The sequence below is a fragment of the Myotis myotis genome, unplaced genomic scaffold, assembly GCF_014108235.1.
Source record: "Myotis myotis isolate mMyoMyo1 unplaced genomic scaffold, mMyoMyo1.p scaffold_m19_p_12, whole genome shotgun sequence".
In the NCBI taxonomy this organism is placed as follows: Eukaryota; Metazoa; Chordata; class Mammalia; order Chiroptera; family Vespertilionidae; genus Myotis; species Myotis myotis.
The window spans coordinates 49,899,753-49,918,833 of NW_023416316.1; the positions used below are offsets into that span (position 1 = coordinate 49,899,753).

The 19,081-nt window shown below is 40.1% G+C and overlaps 1 protein-coding gene across 25 annotated transcripts in view; it reads right to left on the minus strand.

The window, feature by feature from the left end:
* Positions 1-19,081, minus strand: part of PTPRD (protein tyrosine phosphatase receptor type D) — a 1,393,726-nt gene that overhangs the window by 38,483 nt on the left and 1,336,162 nt on the right. For all 25 annotated transcript variants that reach the window (XM_036331134.1, XM_036331158.1, XM_036331156.1 and 22 more), the window contains 2 exons: positions 10,323-10,442; positions 9,661-9,815 (listed from right to left, as the gene is read on the minus strand). In XM_036331134.1, coding sequence (XP_036187027.1) covers positions 9,661-9,815; positions 10,323-10,442 — 275 coding nt within the window. The remainder of the gene's footprint in view (positions 1-9,660; positions 9,816-10,322; positions 10,443-19,081) is intronic.

The following is a 19,081-nucleotide window of genomic DNA, read 5'->3' on the forward strand; positions in this document are numbered from 1 at the left end:
CCTTAAGAGCCTGTGCCCTGTTCATCTGAATTCCTAACGGTGGCACACCTTGTTCATGAAGGTGGACTTGTTAAATGCCAAGAGACATTTAGCGTCAAGTCTTTGGTTTGTACAGTTGGTGATCAAGATAGGGAATATTTTTGGGTGATTCTTCAAGTAATGAACTAAGTTATCTATGTACTTTAGAAGTAATTCTTAAGGTAAAGTAAGTCTCAGAAAGCAGCTCTCCTAATGTTTAAAAAAGTATGCCATTCAAAGAAGTGTTTTCTAGTTTAAAACTTTGAGGCGGGCTCCTATTTGGATGCATGCATTCTGCCACAATTATAAGTCAGTTTTGTTGCTACAGCAGCGGTTCTCAACTAGGCATTGGCAATGTCTGAAGACATTTTAATTCGTTGCTACTGTTGGGGGTGGAGGGGGTGTGCTACTGGCACCTGGTGGACAGAGGCCAGGGAGCTGCTAAACGTCCTACAATGCACAGCACAGCCCCCACAACAAAAATCACACACCCACATGTCAATGCTGATGAGGTGGAGAAATCTGGACTGATAGTAATAATCCATTCTGAAAAGTAAAGAACTTTTTTCAGTGCAATGAAATAATTATGACAGTATGTATGCATTATTAAAGTGTTAATTATTCTAATCATCACTTATCTTCTAGGTTAATACACACACACACATTTTGACTCTAAATCACAAATTACATAGAAGTAGAGCTCTCATTTCAGAAACTGTCATAGTATTGTTTGTTGATTGATAGTAATAGAACCAATTTAAATAACCACCACAATGATAAAAATAATAAGTAATCACAAACTATACAGAATAAAAATAATAACTACAAACAATTATTGGCTTCTTTCTATGTGGCAGGTACCTGGCTAATTATCACATATAATCTTATTTAATCTTTATAAATCTTTCAAGGTCATACTGCCATTATCTCCACTGTACTAACCAGGAAATGACAGGTGTAAAAACGTTAAATAACTTGTCTAATGTCCTAGATATAGTAAATGGTGCAGCTGGGATATGAACTCTCATAAGCTGATTTCATGTTCACAGTTTTCACTATCGTGCTGTGCTGCCCCCAAAGGGGCTATTACATCTGCTAAGAGCCATCTCTGTTGTGGGCTCAGGACAGTTCTGCTCTCATCTGTGTAAGATAAACTAAGCACAATAGGAAATGGCAGTATGGTACAGACAAAGAGGAGAACACATGAGCCATAAAACATGGGTTCTCAGGCAGATTCCCTACTTACTGGTTGACCCCAAGTCAGGGTCTTGGGGTCACAATTTCCTGATCTGAAGAGTGAGGATGGTAATAAAACACACCCACCATTCTTGTCATAAAGACTGAATCAAGTAAGTGATGGGAAGATGCTCTATAAATGGTTGCATTCCTACACAATAGTGATCTGATTGCTATTCTTGGGCATGGAATGGCAAGGTGGTAGTTTCTCAGTTGCCGTTGAAGGGATTTTCATGATATAGACTGAGATATGGACTTAAAATGAGATAGTTTTTTTAAAAAATATATAATTTTATTGATTTCAGAGAGGAAGGGAGAGGGAGAGAGGGATAGAAACATCAATGATAGGAAAGAATCATTGATTGGCTGCCTCCTACACTGAGAATCGAGCCCACAACCCCGGGCATGTGCCCTGATCAGGAATCGAACTGTGACCTCCTTGCTCATAGGTGGATGCTCAACCACTGAGCCACACTGGCTGGGCGAAATGAGATAGTTTCTTACAATATTGGCCTCACTTCTCTATTGCTTTAGATCTGTAATGCTTCTTTTCAAACAAATATTCCATTTTATCAGGCAGCCGGAGTACTCTTCCCAGAACTCCAAACACCTTCTTCATTTTGAGTTTTATATTTTACACCTACTGGGGCTATTGTGCAATTCCTTTTGATGTTTCTTTTGGTTCAATTACTTTTAAACTATTTCAGTGGAAGTAAGATATTTTTCTCTTATAGGATTGTGCCATCATTATATTGCAGACTTGGCATCCTGTTTTATATCACTATGTTGTTCATAAATATAGAATTTGTTTTTTTATGCAGAATTATTGGTATATGAGAACAGAACCTGGCATAATAGTTTCCATATGGTATAATTACTTCTCCTCACCTTAAAATGTTTCCATAAATAAGGACATAATTTGTATTTTCCACCCATTTTCTTATCCAGATATGATGGTATTTTTAACAATCTAGTCTTTCAGCTACAGAAAGCTAGCTTATTACATTACTTAATTTATACATGAAAATAAGTACCAGGTTTAAGGAAAATATGGGTGTACAGTTTGTACTTGTCAGCACCTCAAAACTATCACATGCTTTGGCAACACTTGTGGTCTTTGATCTAAAGAGATACTTGAATGGAACAAGAATAAAGAATGGAATTTAGAATGAATGATTAAAAATGCATTAAACAATTTTCTGTACCACTTTTAGCTCCTTTGGATCACAAGGTCTTTTCTTTTTATGCTCAGATGCAATGCTTTCCAAAATCTTTTGACCTTCAGATGGCTGTTGTTGTCAATACTGGGTTGGTATTAGGAGTAAATGGTTATATTATGAATATGATCTAAGTAGTTTCTTGGTTGTGCTTTCCCATATAAAGTCAAAAAAAGATTATGAAGATTGGATCTTAGGAATCTTTCCAACACCAAATTGTCACTTGATTTTTACTGGGCCTCACTCGGGGGCCCATGATGCTCCCAGGGCTTTATTGATCTAGATCTGGCTCACATTCCCTGCTCCTTCCAGTTTTGAAGGCTGGCTTGATTCTACGATGTGAAAGTTTTAAATTATCTCTAAGAGGTCTAGTTTACTCTCCTTCACATGTGTCATTTAGAATATAGATTCAGGGAGGTCTGATCTATCCTTCTTTCTTATTTATTCATAAACGAATACATTTCTCCTATGAATAAAATGTATTTCCTTGTTTCTAAAAGAGGTTAACATGACTCAGAGTTAGTATATGGATCAAAGGTTTACTATTACCTTAATGAAATGATAGCTTCACCCCAATTATTCATTCTTAACAAGAACCAAGTACTTAGAGAGAAAATGAGTTGTCACATCCCTTTGGTACCAGTAGCAAATAAACCACAAGTGCTTGTATAAAACAATCTAAAGCAACTGAGCTCAAAAGGAGAAAGGGGAACAAAACTTCTTTATTTCCTAAGAGGAAGACTGAAACAATATGCAAAAATATAATAGATGACCTCTATAAAACCTAAGCTTAGTAAATAGCTTGAAAGTTCTCCCCTTTCTCTTTCAAGATCAAACTTTATAAATAAGGAGAAAAAATATTGCATGTCTCTAGTTCTGCATTACATAGCTACCTGTGAAGAGGTAAGGGCACCTATCCATCTGATGAACACTCAGTCAACAAATATGTTGTAAGGAACTACGTGGTCTCTGCAAGAAGAGTCAGAACTAGACAGAGGTGGGCAAAGGAGTCATGGACTTTGAAATAGGCCGAAATTTATGAGCTGTGTGACCTTGAGCAAATCACCTATGACCTCTCTATGCTTAATTGCTCCTCACAAGTAAAATAGAGTGTTTTGTGGGTTAAATGAGTGTAACCAAAAGTGTTTGGTAATACTTAGAAAAACAGTAATGGTTCAGTAATTGGTAGCTATTGTGATTATGTTAAGATGATTAAGGGGTCAAAGAGACACATGCTAGTAATCACCTCTGATAGAGAAAGAGTGAAATAAAGGCTAGATTATGGCAATGTGATGTGGGGTCAGAAGGGAAGGAATGGCTCCTCTGACCAGGTCATTGGGGTGGCTGTAAAGTGAAATGCCCTCAAGAAAGGCCAGGCAACCTGGGGCACATAATGGCTTTGTCGCTTCTAGTGGCATCAGCTCAGGCAGTTAAGCTGACCTTTCTTGGCCTCTGTTTTTTAATTGTGTGAAATGAGAGATAAAGTTACTAAGGTTCCTACCTCTGAAGATGATTTGGGGGCAGGGATCAGTAAAACATATAAAACACTGAGAAGAGCCTTCCTAGTTGAGAAGAGAGTATACTTGATGTTGACTAAGGGTTCAGCATTCTTAACTATTATTATAGCTATAAAGTAGGGAGCTGTATCTACATTTATTCATGAAATGGAGGACTTGAGGGAAAGGATATAAATGATGGAGCAGAAGAAAAAGTGATTCCGAAATAGGTATAAAAAAAGACAAAGACAGTTTAAAATAATTAAACTTCCTTAAAAATACTCAAATATAAAGAGATACAAATATAGTCTCGTGCTTAAAAACAGGAACAAAAGGTAGTCCAGCCTTGCAATGATCTTACTATTTCTGCAAAAATTCCTAAAGTGCCATATAGAGTTCAACTAACTGAAGCACACGATCATTGAGCACCTACCACGATGTAGGAGCAGCGGTACAAATGTGCATAATGCATAGTCCACATGCTCTACGATTTCACGGCATGTGCGACCTGCACTCAGAAAGCTGAAGATACTACGTGTGAACACATCCTGTATGCGAGCTCAGCGAAGACTGTTTAATTCTTCCGGTGGGGAAAGGACTGGGGAATGACCTGTAAAGGTTTCTCCAGGGTTTCACCTCAAATGTTTAGAATATGAAGCAATTCCTATCAATGGAGAGTTGAGCTGTGTGTAAAACAACAGGGAGTGGTGCCGGTTTGGAGAACTGGATAGTGCATTCCAGCTTAAAAGCACTCAAGTTCAATTTGTTTACAACAAAGACAAAAACGATCACTTTTATATCAACAAAGCCATCCGAGGGCAGTTTGCAACCTTTGCAATGCACATGAGAAATACTCTTTGAGTTGGATTATGAAACAGGGCTGAACATCAGCAGATAGAGAAGGGGAATAGGTAAGATTCTAGATCAGCCGTGGGCAAACTACGGCCCGCGGCCAGATTCGGCCCATTTGAAATGAATAAAACTAAAAAGAAAAAAGACCATACCCTTTTATGTAATGATGTTTACTTTGAATTTATATTAGTTCACACAAACACTCCATCCGTGCTTTTGTTCCGGCCCTCCGGTCCAGTTTAAGAACCCATTGTGGCCCTCGAGTCAAAAAGTTTGCCCACCCCTGTTCTAGATTGTTCGAATATCCTTTGCTGAAAGCCAGCGATGAAAGTACTTAAAATGTTCAGCAGGTGGCTGAAAGGATGAACAATTAGGTGTGAAGGGAGAGATCAGCCTAGGTCAGTGGTCAACAAACTGTGGCCCCTTGAGTGTGGCTCTTCCAGAAAATACCACGTGCGGGTGTGCATGTACAGTGCGATTGAAACTTCGTGGCCACACTCAAGAGGCCAAAGAGCCGCATGTGGCTCGCGAGCCGCAGTTTGCTGACCACTGGTCTAGGTTATAAGGGCCATGAACACAATGCTAAGTTCTAACTTTATCTTGAAGGCATCAAGAACCTCCACATTAATTTCTTTGTATCTTTAACAGCATCATTTTAAGAGTCCAATGGTTTCTCAGGTCGTTATGAGAGCAGATTTATTGTTTAAATGATTCTAACTCATAGCTTCAAAATGTTGTCTGTTACTATGAAAAATCAGATGGCATTATCATGATGGAAAATACCTAGATTAAAAAAAAATAATCCATTCAATTCAATATATGGGTATTTATAAACACTTGGTTAGTCATAGGACAGATGGCTCAGGTAATATAGATGACCTAAGTTCATGTTGAATTTTTCTCCCTAGAGCTGTAAATATACATATGGTTTTTAAGACTCACTCATTAATTAATATACCAATGATGTCACATTATTGCATACTTCCAAACTAGGCACTGTTTCCTAAGCGCTTTATGTGTATAATACCATTTAAGAAGTTAAAATTCTTATTGCTATAAACAGTTACCCTTCTGTGAAGAAACAGAATCTAACAGATAAGAACTTTCCAAAAGGCACACAGCCAATGAGAGAACAAGCCAGAGCGTTACCCAGGCAGCCTTTGTCTCCGAGAGGGCACTCAATGCTGCGATTAGATGCTTGGCCTGAACTGAGGGACAGCTAGACTTGATCCTTCCTTCTACACCAAATGAACGGACTCTCTCTTAGGAATGGGGTAGAATGTATCCTTTCCTGTGACCCTCCAAGCTTTTGTCCATGCTTGTTCATTAGTCTATCCTCACAGTACGTTTTTACTATTATGGTTAGAATTCCTTCTACTTATAATGACTCTTTAGTCCTGGCATATTTTTACTACATAAAACTATTGAAGGAATGTGAATTTTCTTTTTTTCTGCCCCCCCCCCCAGCCCCCCTTTTTATGGTCTACACCAGACTTGTACAACCTCTTCCATTCTCACAGGATCTCCTGGGTAAAGCTTTGGGTTTACTTCGAGTTTGTCACTACTTCTTCAGTAAAGAGAAAACAATTCAAATCCATTATTAGAAACATCACAACATAAAGTACAGTGTATATATTCCAGACTATCTGGTGTGATGACTTGCGCCATGACCCTGCGAACTACCATCAGCATTTCCTTGTGACTGGGCTTGTGTACCTTTCTGCATGGTGCCTTCCTGCTCAGAGATGATGTCTACACCAGCATTTCTGGGATGCACATGAGCAATTGTTATCTGGAATGACTTGAATTTGCCACCCTATCAGAACAATTATGCTCACGACTTTTAACATTCTGGTGCCCAAGACGCATGATGGTTTGAATGTTGGCAACATGGACATGGTCTCTCCTGAATATAGAGGCCAAGGTTTCTCACCAGACACAGAGGTTACCTGCGGGTGAACACAGGTCATTTCCCGGAGTTCAGTTTATGCTGCATCTTTCCCTCACTGTGTTGTAGTTGCTGACAAATTTCTTCCACCAAATATACCTGCCCTTCTGCTGTTTGTTTCAATACCAGCTTTTCCAGAGCCTCAGGCACAGCACTTCCAAATGTCAGCAGCTATTAGCTCTGCACATTCATCTCTGTTTCCTTGTTTCTCCTGAGCCATCCATCTCTCTCCCAGCTGAGTGCAGGTGGCTTAACATAACTTAAGGGGGTGTGTGGGGGTGGGTGGGGATATGTATTTTCTCAAAATAAGGCATTATAGTTATCTATCTTTCCCTTCCCAATTGCTTAAACACTGTTTTGTGGGTCTCTCTAAGTATTTAGCACAAAGCCTTATGCCTTGCTTACGATCAACAAAGAGTAAATGGCATTTTAAAAACTGTCTATCTATCTATCTATCTATCTATCTATCTATCTATCTATCTATCTATCTATCGATCTATCATCTTGGCTTTCCAGGACCTCACTTTAATTTACAGAAAACTTTGAGAGAGTAAACATACTGTATTTCAAAATGCAATGGACATAAAATACTGCTTTTTGTCAGTAAAGACTTCCAAGTTAGGATATATATATATCTCATAGACACACACACACACACACACACACATCTCTGTGTGAGCTGCATTTTTGCCGTTAGGTATATAAGGGCGCCATTTCTTCAGTGAGCTCAAACTTCCTATTTCCCTTTCCTGTGCCCAAACTCCATCTGAAAACATTTTATGATTTAACATGTGACCCTCATAATGAAGTTAAGCTCGTGCCAGGCAGGAACACCTTGTAATCAGGCACTATGTCTCTTTGAGGCCTGCTAAGATGTGTCAGAGGGTACATTATACTGGTCAAACTAGCACCTGACGAAATCAATGGGAAGGAGGACCAGAAATCTGCTTTCATGATGCGAAAGCATTTGCTCAAATGAATAATTTCTAGTGTTTAAGAATCATGCAAAAAGCCACACCACAGTGGCGGGTCCTCAAAGGTCCCTGTCGTGGTTGCAGCAGAGTGAGACCTCGATTACAAGGTGAGGTCGACTGGACTCCTCCGCCGCTGCAGCTACCAGAACTTGCACCGAACCCCACAGTCTCTCCTGTGTTATCATCTCTTCACCCAGCGTACTGTCATTAAAAACATAAGACAAAATAAAGCATGGGGGGAGTGGTTTAGAATTTGTACAAAACTCTATAAATATTAGGTAATGTTATTATTTGCTTTTGTTGGGAAAAATAACTGCCAGAAAAGAGAACTACAATGTTATCTTGTTTAGAATTTGCAGTCCATTGTTTAACTATTACTATTGAAGCATGGATTAGTCAGATGAATTTTGTTGCTTTTATTCTGCTCTATCATTGTCCCATCTTTTTGTAAAAACAGAGAGTTATGCTATTAAATCATCATAGAACTGGGTTTATGGTAGAAGCTTTGTTTCCTTCCTAATATACTTGCACACTGCAATCTTAGTTTTCTGTGCAAGAAGCCATAGTCTCTCATATTTGAACTACTTAGTTTATAAAAAACTATTAGGAAGTTACAATGACTATACATTTATCCTATACAATAAAACCCTAATATGCAAATCGACTGAATGGTGGATCTACATGTTGCTATGACGCACACTGACCACCAGGGGACAGATACTCAACATAGGAGCTGCCCCCTGCTGGTCAGTGCATGCCCACAGGGGTAGTGCCACTTAGCCAGAAGCCTGGCTCACAGCTGGCAAGTGCAGCAGTGGTGGAGGGAGCCTCTCCCACTTCCACTGCAGGTGGGCGGTAAGGAGGGAGGAGTCCCACACTGCGAGAGGGATGTCCGCTGAGGGGTCCCGGACTGCAAAAGGGCACAGGCCGGGCTGAGGAACCTCTCGAGTGCATGAATTTCATGCACCGGGCCTCTAGTATAGTAATAAGTAGGATGTGACTAGATATCTTTAGTAATCTATGAGTAATAATACTTTACAGGAACTCAGGAAACAAAGAATTCAGTTTCATATTGAAAATATGTGAACAAATAAGTAGGGTCTGAGTGGTGATTTAGAGGATGTCAGTCAGATTTGTCTAGATGTGACTTGATAATATTAACATGTAGAAGACATCCTTAAGCAGTAGGAAATTCTCTGAAAGTGTATACTAGTAAGTTTACAATATAATTTAGTTTAGCATTTTTCCTTACCATAGGTAAAAGGATATATCAGCCCAGCCCTTAAGAACTTGTCGAACAACTGTAATATATGTACCCATATACACACAAATATATATATATACATATGTATATATATGTGTGTGTATGTGTGTGTGTATGTGTATATATATATATATATATATATATATATATATATAAATATTCCTCTACACAGCTGAAACTGGAAACTAATTATAAGATTAATTCTCAGAGATCAAAGGACTTGTATGCATGCATATAAGCATAATCAATGGACAAAGACACCAGGGGGGTGAGGGCATGAGTGGGGTGGAGGGGAGAGAGGGCAGAATAGGATACATATGTAATACCTTAATCAATAAAGAAAATAAAAAAATTCTCAATTCTTTTCTGTTTCATGTTCATATATTTATGCCCATGTGCACACTTAATTTTGTGTTTATTTTCACATGAAAGATAAAACAGCAGGGTAAGGTATATGGATCTATATCAAATCCTTCCTTATTGTTAGTATAGGCCTCATTTAACTGAAAAACCCCGCCTGCATTATTTATGAAGGTATTTACTATCCCAGAGGATTAAAAACCGGAAAGAGAATATCCAATGAGGAACCACTGGCGCTTCCTGTCTCCCCACACACCTGACCGCGGGGAAAACAAGTGCTCTCCGTGGTCCTTACCTGCAGTGCACGACCATCGGGCCTGCGTCGGGAGGGTTACAGGTCTTGACTCTCCGGAGGAAAGCGAGGAAAGGTGTCGGGTGTTCTGGGACGCCGTGGTCGGGCCAGGCGGTGAACTGGAACTGCCTCACTTCTCGCTTCTCGCTGGACCCGTTCTGTGAAGTAGGAACACTGGCTGAAATACTGGTTTCCTAGCCCAGGTTGTAAGGAGGAGTCATGAGGTGGAAGAGGTAACACGACAACGTGCATCTCGATTCCTCCCCCGACCCACTATCCTTTGGGAAGACACACTTTTTGGAGATATAAACCCCGAGCTATTTGTAAATGACAAATGTTTGTCCAGGAAGATAAAATGCCTAGGTGAGAAGCACTCCATTTTTCAGGGGTAACTATCGGGAGCACTCCTGTTATATTTTACAGGAAAAAGTGGTTCTTCCTCATCTATTCTTCATTTGCCGAAACTTTCGTTCAGAGCAAGGGTTCCATATTTACTAATAAATCGACAAAGAGAAAAATGGCTGAGGGATAATGGAAGGATTATTTCACTCTTCACCGCTGCCAGGGGAATCAAGTTATAAATAAAGCCTTCAGATACGTGATTTCTCAAAAGAATCTTCAATATTGGGAAGGGGGAAAAGGAGGTAAAAACATCAAAAGCAAACCTTGTAAAGTGCAAAGGTTCGGACACAATATGTGGCCAGCTCCACGGTGTCGAGCAGCGTCACCTGGACCAGCCCGTGGGTTTCTGTGCCTCTGCTGGGCCAGTACTGGTCACACTTCACCTGGAAGAGAGGGGCGACACATTCAGGGCAGGCGCTCATCCATTTCTCTATTAGCTCCACTGTGAGTTGCTGCTGGAGGAAAACAGCTTTTCTGCATTTCATTTCATGTGGGTCTTTTTCTGGCACGCATTCCTGCTATCCCAATATATGTAAATGACTGCTCTGATGCCAATATAAACCGCATTTTTCAAACTGGTAGGAATGCTAAGCAGTAACAGATTCAATTTTCCCGGAGAAAAAATAAACTGCAGATTGTTGCCGGTAAAATAACTAGAGAGGTATGTGAAACTTCAGAATACTTGAAAAGAAAACACAGGTCTGTTCTGGGATAGACGTTAAGAATCGCACAGGGAAGATCCCACATAGGCATTTACACCACACGGTGAGACAGTGAGCCTTCATCCATCAAGGTTTGAAGGCACATGTTATTTCATCTTGTGCTATCACAATTTCCAAATATGTTCATTTAAAGAAAAGTGGGCATAATTTGTAAATCAATCAAAGTATAATAAACAACATAGCGTTTTTTAACATACAAGAAAAATGGGACTTGCATTCATGACAAATTAAATCTGTAATGTCTAGGAAAAAATGAGCTGTCTGTTCTTAAAAAAAGAAGTCTCAGGGGGTCACACACTAGCAGTGCAAAGTTTAAATAATTTAAAATTTATTCATTTAAGATGAATAATCTACCATTTCTATGTGGAGTCGAAGAAAAGCACTTAAAAAAGTATTCACCCAATTAATTTAACATGCAGCAAAGAATAATTCAAGGTCTGCAATACGACTCAAATTTACTGAATGTGTCCTGTGGGCATTAAAAAGCATAATGAAAAATGACACACACACAACACTGTATTTTCTAGCAAGGCCATAGATCAGAATATATTTACCCTTTCTATCTCAGATTAAAAGAAAAATGGGAGTAATTCCTACGGGAACAAACCAAAATGTATTTCTCTGGCAAAGAAATCTAGTACTATTTAATATTAGGAAACACACCTTCTACTTGAAAAAGAAAGAGGTAAAAGTTACAACCCTTGGATTGAAATAAAACAATGAGGCATTATTAGCACAGATGCTAGAATTTTTTTCGACCAGTGAATTCTATTACTAGATAATTATTTGCTTTTATGTTGAATATAAATATCAGTATCATTCTGTGAGAAATACTGTAATTTTCCATTTCATAGATAGAGCATCTACTCCTCAAAGGACGCTGGGCCTTCTAAAAAGGGAGAGGTTTTATCCTCTACACAATTTCCTAGACAAGAAAAAGAAAAAAAGAGAAAAACGCCTAAATGTACACTTAAACAATAATACAGATATTGACTTTACAATGTTTGACTTCTGTGCCTTTATTTCAACAGCGAGACCACACAAAAATATCTAGTTCATGAAAAGCAAACAAAAATAGTTGGCAGTAAAATGGAAAAATTGTCTCTTAATAGGACTTATAAAAAATTATTTGTATGATTCCTAGAGCACAAAATAGTCTTCTGTGTATTACATGTCTACCATATGTTCTAACTCAAAGAAAGACACCATTAGGAAAAGACTTTAAGAACACTGATGCAGTGGCCAGCGCTTAGCACCTCTGTGTTTTCTGACCATCTGGTAAAACCCAAGCTGTGTCCAGACAGACTTAGCCAAGGCCCTTACCTGAATGGAGCCAACACTACTTATGTAGCCACCATAGAAATGGAAACACACACACACACACACACACGCACACACACACACGCGCACACAAACACAAAAATCAAGCCAAAGGCTGTTTTCAACCATGAAATAGATGTCAAGTTGATGTCACGCTGCAAAGGCCAGAAGTAACTTTGGAGGCCTCTTATTTCAACATGGGAGAGGAGGCCAGCGATGTGTTAAGGTGAAGAATCAAGAGAGAAACTCAAACTCATCACTTGACAGTTTCAGCTGGATGCCAACCCTCTCAAATCAAAACCAACAGTTCAAATCCCAGGAGGACAAATGTCACTATGGCGGGCACAAAAAGAGAAGTAAATGTATACGGTCAGTTCAAGGCACCGAACCAGATGCAATGCAATCATATTTCAAAGCTTGGCCTCGGTTACCCTCAGACCCATTGGTGAGGGAAGACAAAGGGAATACAGGAAGGAACCGTGAGCTGGCCTTTTAGTGAGCTCTAGACAAATGGCTCCATTATTCAGTGACTTTCATCTATATATCCCCTCTATACTCAAGACGTAGGAGAAACTAAAATGGCACTAATCATTCTCATCATGCTAGTAATAAGTTTAGAACTGCAACTATTACTGTCTTAGACTCCGAACCCTTTAGGAAAAAAATTCCACCAAACATGATTATAAGGAATGAATAGTGTGAATATTGTTAGCTAAAAAAAAAAAAAAAAAAAGCTTTTGTACTCAATTTAAATAATGTACTTTAGTCGTACTTTTTACAAAGAAGATGTTTGAAAATCAAAGTCAACTGCAAAAACTGGGAGCAATTCTTTAAAGCAAATATATTGAAACACTGCTGTTTCTCTCAGGAAATATTTCACAAAGGGAGATTCTGGAACACTAAACATTCCAACGTGTGTGCGCAGGCACACATCTGGGCTTGGCAGAGGGATTAGAAGCCGCCCCTGAGCTTATCTGAATGGCTACAGCAACACAGTCTTCCTTCATTAGTAAATACCTCAGCGCTGCTTTTCCCAGCCTCACTCGCAGAGTAGCCTGCACAGGTTGCATCTGATTTCTGAGGGCCACATTTAAGGGCTTAGTTTTACTGACAGCTATTTTTTTAAGTCTTTCATTTGTAGCCATTCACTAAACAAATAACATCTGATTTCAACATCAGAGAGCAAGTTGGAGGTGCAGTGAGAAAAGACACAGGAGAACAATAGAAATGATTTTTTTTCCTAATTAGCTAATGCAAATGATCTAGCTCCATTTTTTCTCTCTTGAAATGCCTTCTTTGACAACAGCCTCTCTCCCCATCTTTTTTCCTGGGAGAAAATCTCCGAAGGTATTTCCAGAGAGGGTTACTAAGGACTTCTTAGGCTTCATGCATGGGCTGGCGTGGGCGCCGATGTGTATGTAAGACCTAGAGGGCAGGAGAGGAGGTCCTGAGTACGAAGACTGATTTTTGCTTTTTCCTATTTCATTCTAATGTGACTACAAGTGACTCATGGGCAGTCTGGCAGCATCGCTGGATGACCACTCAGCTGCTTCTCTATTTCTAGGACCCGAACCCCATGGGCTCATCTGTAAAATGGGAACACTATCTCTGCCATGCCTGGGCTATTATAAGGCTCCAAAATCATGACATGGAACTCAATGGCCAGCACAAGTAGGCATTCCAACAGGCAATAGCTATTATTATCAGTTAGATCATGTTCTCGATTCTATGTAGTTATTATGAATGACCTCAATAATTCTAAAAGCACATGCTTTTAAACCCAGCAGATATGTGTTTAGGACAGTCCAGGTGGAAGGCAAGGTGTTCGCAGGTATAGGTACACCAAAGTGAAATGACAGGTAGACTCTGCCCCAAACCCATCAGCCTTATTGACTAAGGAGTTGTGATTACATCTCCTGGTTCTCCAAAGAGGTCGTAGTGAGATTCCAAACAACTCCCTCCAGCTACCTGGGGCCAGGCCTGCGGAGAGAAGAGGATGCCTTGGAGTGGGAGGCGGGGAAGGAGAGCAGCAGGATCTGCTGCCAGGCTGTGGTTTTGAAGCATCAGCCGGTGCCTCTCCTTGAGGCCTAAGCTACGAGACAGTTCTGATTTCTGGCTGAATTTCGGGGAGATTTCTTTTTAATATCACAAAGTGATCGCCCTTAGATGGTAAGCGTTCATTTCTTTATAATTATGGAAAGGAGAGGTTGACCACAGCTACAGGTATGTTATGAAATTAATTCATTTGACCTCTTTCATGAGAAACCATCAAACGTGAGGTGATAAAGTGATAAAACACATATAGGTATTCAGAAGGGAGTATCTTGAGGGTTTGACTGGCAGGTCTGCTGACTGCTTCAGGGGAACGCGTTCCTTCTGGTTCCACATTTTCTCACACGTGGCTTATCCTGGAAGTGCCTGGCACGTCACAGGCACTCAGCAACTGGAAGCCAACATTATAAGCAACTATACTGTGGTCTAGGTTGGCTTATTTTCAAATGGGCTAAAATTTTGGGAAACTAAAACCTCCTCCTTTCCAGTTAATAAAGACTTATTGAGTGTGGCAGCATGGCCAAGCATCCCAATTCCAAATGTAACGAACCAAGACCTCCGAAGGGTCCCAGCATCACGGATACCAAATGCATTTGCCACATGGCACTCTGAGAAGTCTGCCTGGGGCCGGATTATTTTGCCAAAGAAGGACATAGGACAGACAATGAATGATGTATGGGCAACATGACTGCTGCTGAAAGTGACTGGAAATCAATATCTAATAAGTTTGGGTACAGGATTCTCCTGTGACAGAAGTATGTTAACATTCGATAGCACAAATCAAAGTTGTTATTGGAAGTGAGGAAATGTTAACACACACTTATCAACACCTATTTAAAAAGGGCCAGTAAAGTAAGAGACAGTTTTAGAGAAATGTTAGGATATATTTTAGGGGACAGAAAAAAGTTATATGCTAAACTGTTTATTTCTTAGGTTATAATATCTCTTTTGGAAGTTTTTAAGACCAGTTTTAATACTTAATTTTTCACGATAAGGACAGTGATCACCTCAATGATTCTATTGTCTCTTAACAAAACCATCTGTTTTATTTCCCTTTTCATTTGCTCTTTGCTGACCAAAATATGGTGAAAGATCAAGGGCAATGGAAAACCTGAAATGAGAGTAATGTTAAAGAATTTTACTACCAGTGAAGTAATAGCTTTTCATAAAAAAAACTATAAAGTTGAAAAATATTATTCTCTAAATAAACCAAATTATGTATCATAAAACTGCTTATTGGTTCATTGAATTATTCTAACATTTTCCAAACCATTTGTTAATTCAAAAGAATGGACATTCTTTTTGTTTTATGTGTGCTATAGACTGAACATTTGTGTCCCCCTAAAATTCATATGCTGAAATCTAATTCCCTGTGTGATGGTATTAGGAGATGGAGCCTTTGAGAGGTTAAGTCAAGAGAGTTAAGCCCCCGTGGCACAGAATCAGTGCCTCCAAAGAGTGACCCCAGAGAGCCCTCTCGCCCCTCCCATTACTTGAGGGCATAGTGAGACGGCAGCTGTCTATGAATCAGGAAGTAGATCCTCAACAAACATTGATTCTGCCAGTGTTTTGATCTTAAACGTCCCAGCCTTTGGAATGGTGGGAAAGAAATGCCTGTAGTTTATAAATTGCCCAGTCCATGGTATTCTGTGAGAGCAGCCCGAACAGACTAAGAAAATGTGTCTGCCGAAAGTTAACAGAGTTGCTGCACTAAACTTTTCCAATGACTTCTCCCATTACACGGAGTGTCATTACCTCTCCCGTTTCTGTATTGTAAGTAGAGGACAATCCTGTGAAATGCCCCTTTGCAGTGGCCGGGTCTGGCTTGAGTCCTTCGTGTTTGCGCCTGGGTTCTAATCATTCCTGGCAGTGGCTGGGTGCTCCACACAGCCCTGCTGCCACCTCTGCTTCTGCCCTGGTCTTCCCAGTGGCTGCCACTGGCCCAGAAACATGCCTGCATCCTTACCACTGAGCAATATCACTAGTGGCACAAAGTTTCAATAAAAAGGTATTTCCATACACCAGCCAGTATTTTAACAATCAGTACAACTGCACTGATGCATACCAGCTAAACATCAGCCTTGCCTGAGACTAGAGACCAATCTATACTTCCCAAAACCTTAAAATGACCTAATCCAGCCTGGGATGGCTATAAACACGGCTTCAGAGAAGGAAAAGGGCTTTGCAGAAGTCATCAGGGTCCAGTTTTATCTCCTCTTCCAAGTCCCGCTCTTTCTTTAGGCTGTGATGCCTCCAACTCACTTTGCTAGGAATGTTCTGAGCCAGAATCTGTTGGCTTCCATTGTAAATAGAGGAGGCAGGGTGGGAAAGAGGTAGAAAATCCAGGAAGCTAACAAACAACAGGCAATTGGTGGGATTCTTTTTCTTTTATCTGACACTATGTCTGTTGACAAGAGAAAACCAAGAGTATGGGACTTGCCAGATAAGGAGCCAAACATCCGTTAGGCTGCCAACTCGAGCATCATCCTTTTTGTTGCTTGTGTCCTATTTACATTAGGTATCCAACACTTTTCAAAAACAATCCCATACATCACGCAGACTCCAAAGGCAATGTTTGTACTGCCGTTCCTATAGCTGCTCAAGGAAAAAGCAGTTTCTGCTGCTCTAGATAGGCAGTGCTTCAGGCTGCAGTTGGAGAAATTAAATGTTCAAGGCCTTTGGCGCTTCCAGTTTTATTTGGAAGAGGACACAGGCCTGGCATTTGGAAAGCATTTGTTCTCCATTAAACCTACCAAACCTTGACAAACCAGAGGGGCCAAGAATTAGTCTGCCGTTGGCCAAGGCTGGGCCATCCCAAACCGATAACGACAAGGAAAACAATAACACTACCATTTGTAATCTTCAACCGGATTCTGCCTTCATTTAACCCCACATGACCTCGCAATCTGAAAAGAATCTCAAGATTTGTTTTACAGGAAAACAAGAAAACGTTTGACCAGCATCTCTATTTTTTTTTTTTTTTTTTTAGATTTTTGCCTGCAATTGCCGTCTTGACTTTAGGCCATAGAACCAAATGTGTGTCTCCATCCCAACTTCAGTCTCATTCAGGGGAAATTTACTAAAGTGACATTCAAAGACTGGCGAGGACATAGGAAGAGCAAGTGGTCACCAAGGTCAGAAGTGTTCCACTGGCCAAATGCCAAATCTCCATACTCTAATTCCCTAACTTAGTATAGAGAACTTTGATCACTCTCTGGCCGAAGATGAACAAAAGTCACGATGCACAAAACATTTGATCTGCTCTAGCAATGAATACCATCAAATGGTTTTCAAGATACTCAAGATACTCTATTTCAAAACAGAAAATAGGATTTAGCTAGCTTGGAAATCACGTCTCTCCCTATGCTAATACTACACATCAGTGTGGCTCACAGTGGATGATAAATAAATCATGAATCACATCCTATTTGTTGACTGTCAAAATTTCACTCCCCATCCTCAACATTTATGGCACTAAGTACCGCCACAGTCACAGCTCTTTAAGTGAACCAACTCCCACTCTAAAGCTTGGAAGACACAGAATCAACGAGGAGTGTCAACTCTGGGCAGCAATTGAAGGCAGGCCCCTGAGAAGGTGAGAACTAGTGAAAGCCAAATAAGCCATTTCAGCTTCTAACACTAAGCAAGGCTGCTTAAGGATTTGTCAAGCATGAGGTTTGCCCATTCCCTCTGACCTGTGTACCTCACATGGGGAACAAAGCAGAGGAGAAGCAGTCAAAAGTAAATAAAGGAAGAAAAAAAAAGTGGACACTCATCAACAAAACAATAAAACTTCCTGGGCCAGGAATCACCTTGGCAAATCCCACCTTGGAGACTCCAATTCTTCAAGTGAGACTGCCAATCATGTGTCCCAGTTGCCCACAAATAACAACCTTGGAGTGGAACTCCCAGCTGTATATATTTTACTCCCTTACCATGTTTCATTTTTTCCGAACTTTTCCCCCCTACATGTGGTTGCCCAAACCAATTCATGTGCTTACTGGCATGTTATGAAGCATGGAAACAATTAGAGACCACATTCTAGGGCACCAGAATGATCTTCTACAGAATCAATGGACTACGCAGAACTTGAGAGCATTTGGCAAAAAAGGATGGAAACTGTGGAATAAAACCCACTAACCGTATCTCATGTCATAGTACATTTTACAAGGCTTTAGACTGACCTGTATTTCAGGCAGCAATCATATTTTAACTTAAAAATCTCCAGATTTTAGCCTTTTATTTTATTTTCTTTATCTATCTGAATGACACTCATAGAAAACACTCAATCTATAATACACATTTCCTCTTTGGGGTTGAAAACAGTGTATTTATCATACAAATAGTCTTTTCAGGTAGGTTTGAGATCCTAACTGAATAGGGGGAATAATATTATTTGAAAATCAAAGAACTTAAGTTTTCAAGTGGCCAACTGAAGTCCTAAGTCATACCTCACAGGACTAAAGACCTTCTTTAGTCATTCAAACCAAAGAGTGCTCAGTTCCCTCACAAAAGGCCAACTAAACTTCTAACACCTGCTAATGACTCCAGTGGCCCTTTGTGTGAATCAGCTGTTGTAGCTCTGCAAGGGTTATAAGCTGCTTTATCAACAGTAGGCCAGAATGACAAGGTAAGAGTGAGCCAAGTCTGGGCAAAACAGAAAGCTGGAAAAAACAGGTAATAGGTCTTAAGTAGAGAATTCCCTAGCATCATCAAGTAAATAAGAATGGGGAAGATGCCCTAACCAATTTGGCTCAGTGGAGAGAGCGTTGGCCTGTGGACTCAAGGGTCCCAGGTTCGATTCCGGTCAAGGGCATGTACCTTGGTTGCGGGCACATACTCAGTGGGGAGTGTGCAGGAGGCAGCTGATTGATGTTTCTCTCTCATCGATGATTCTAACTGTCTATCCCTCTCCCTTCCTCTCTATA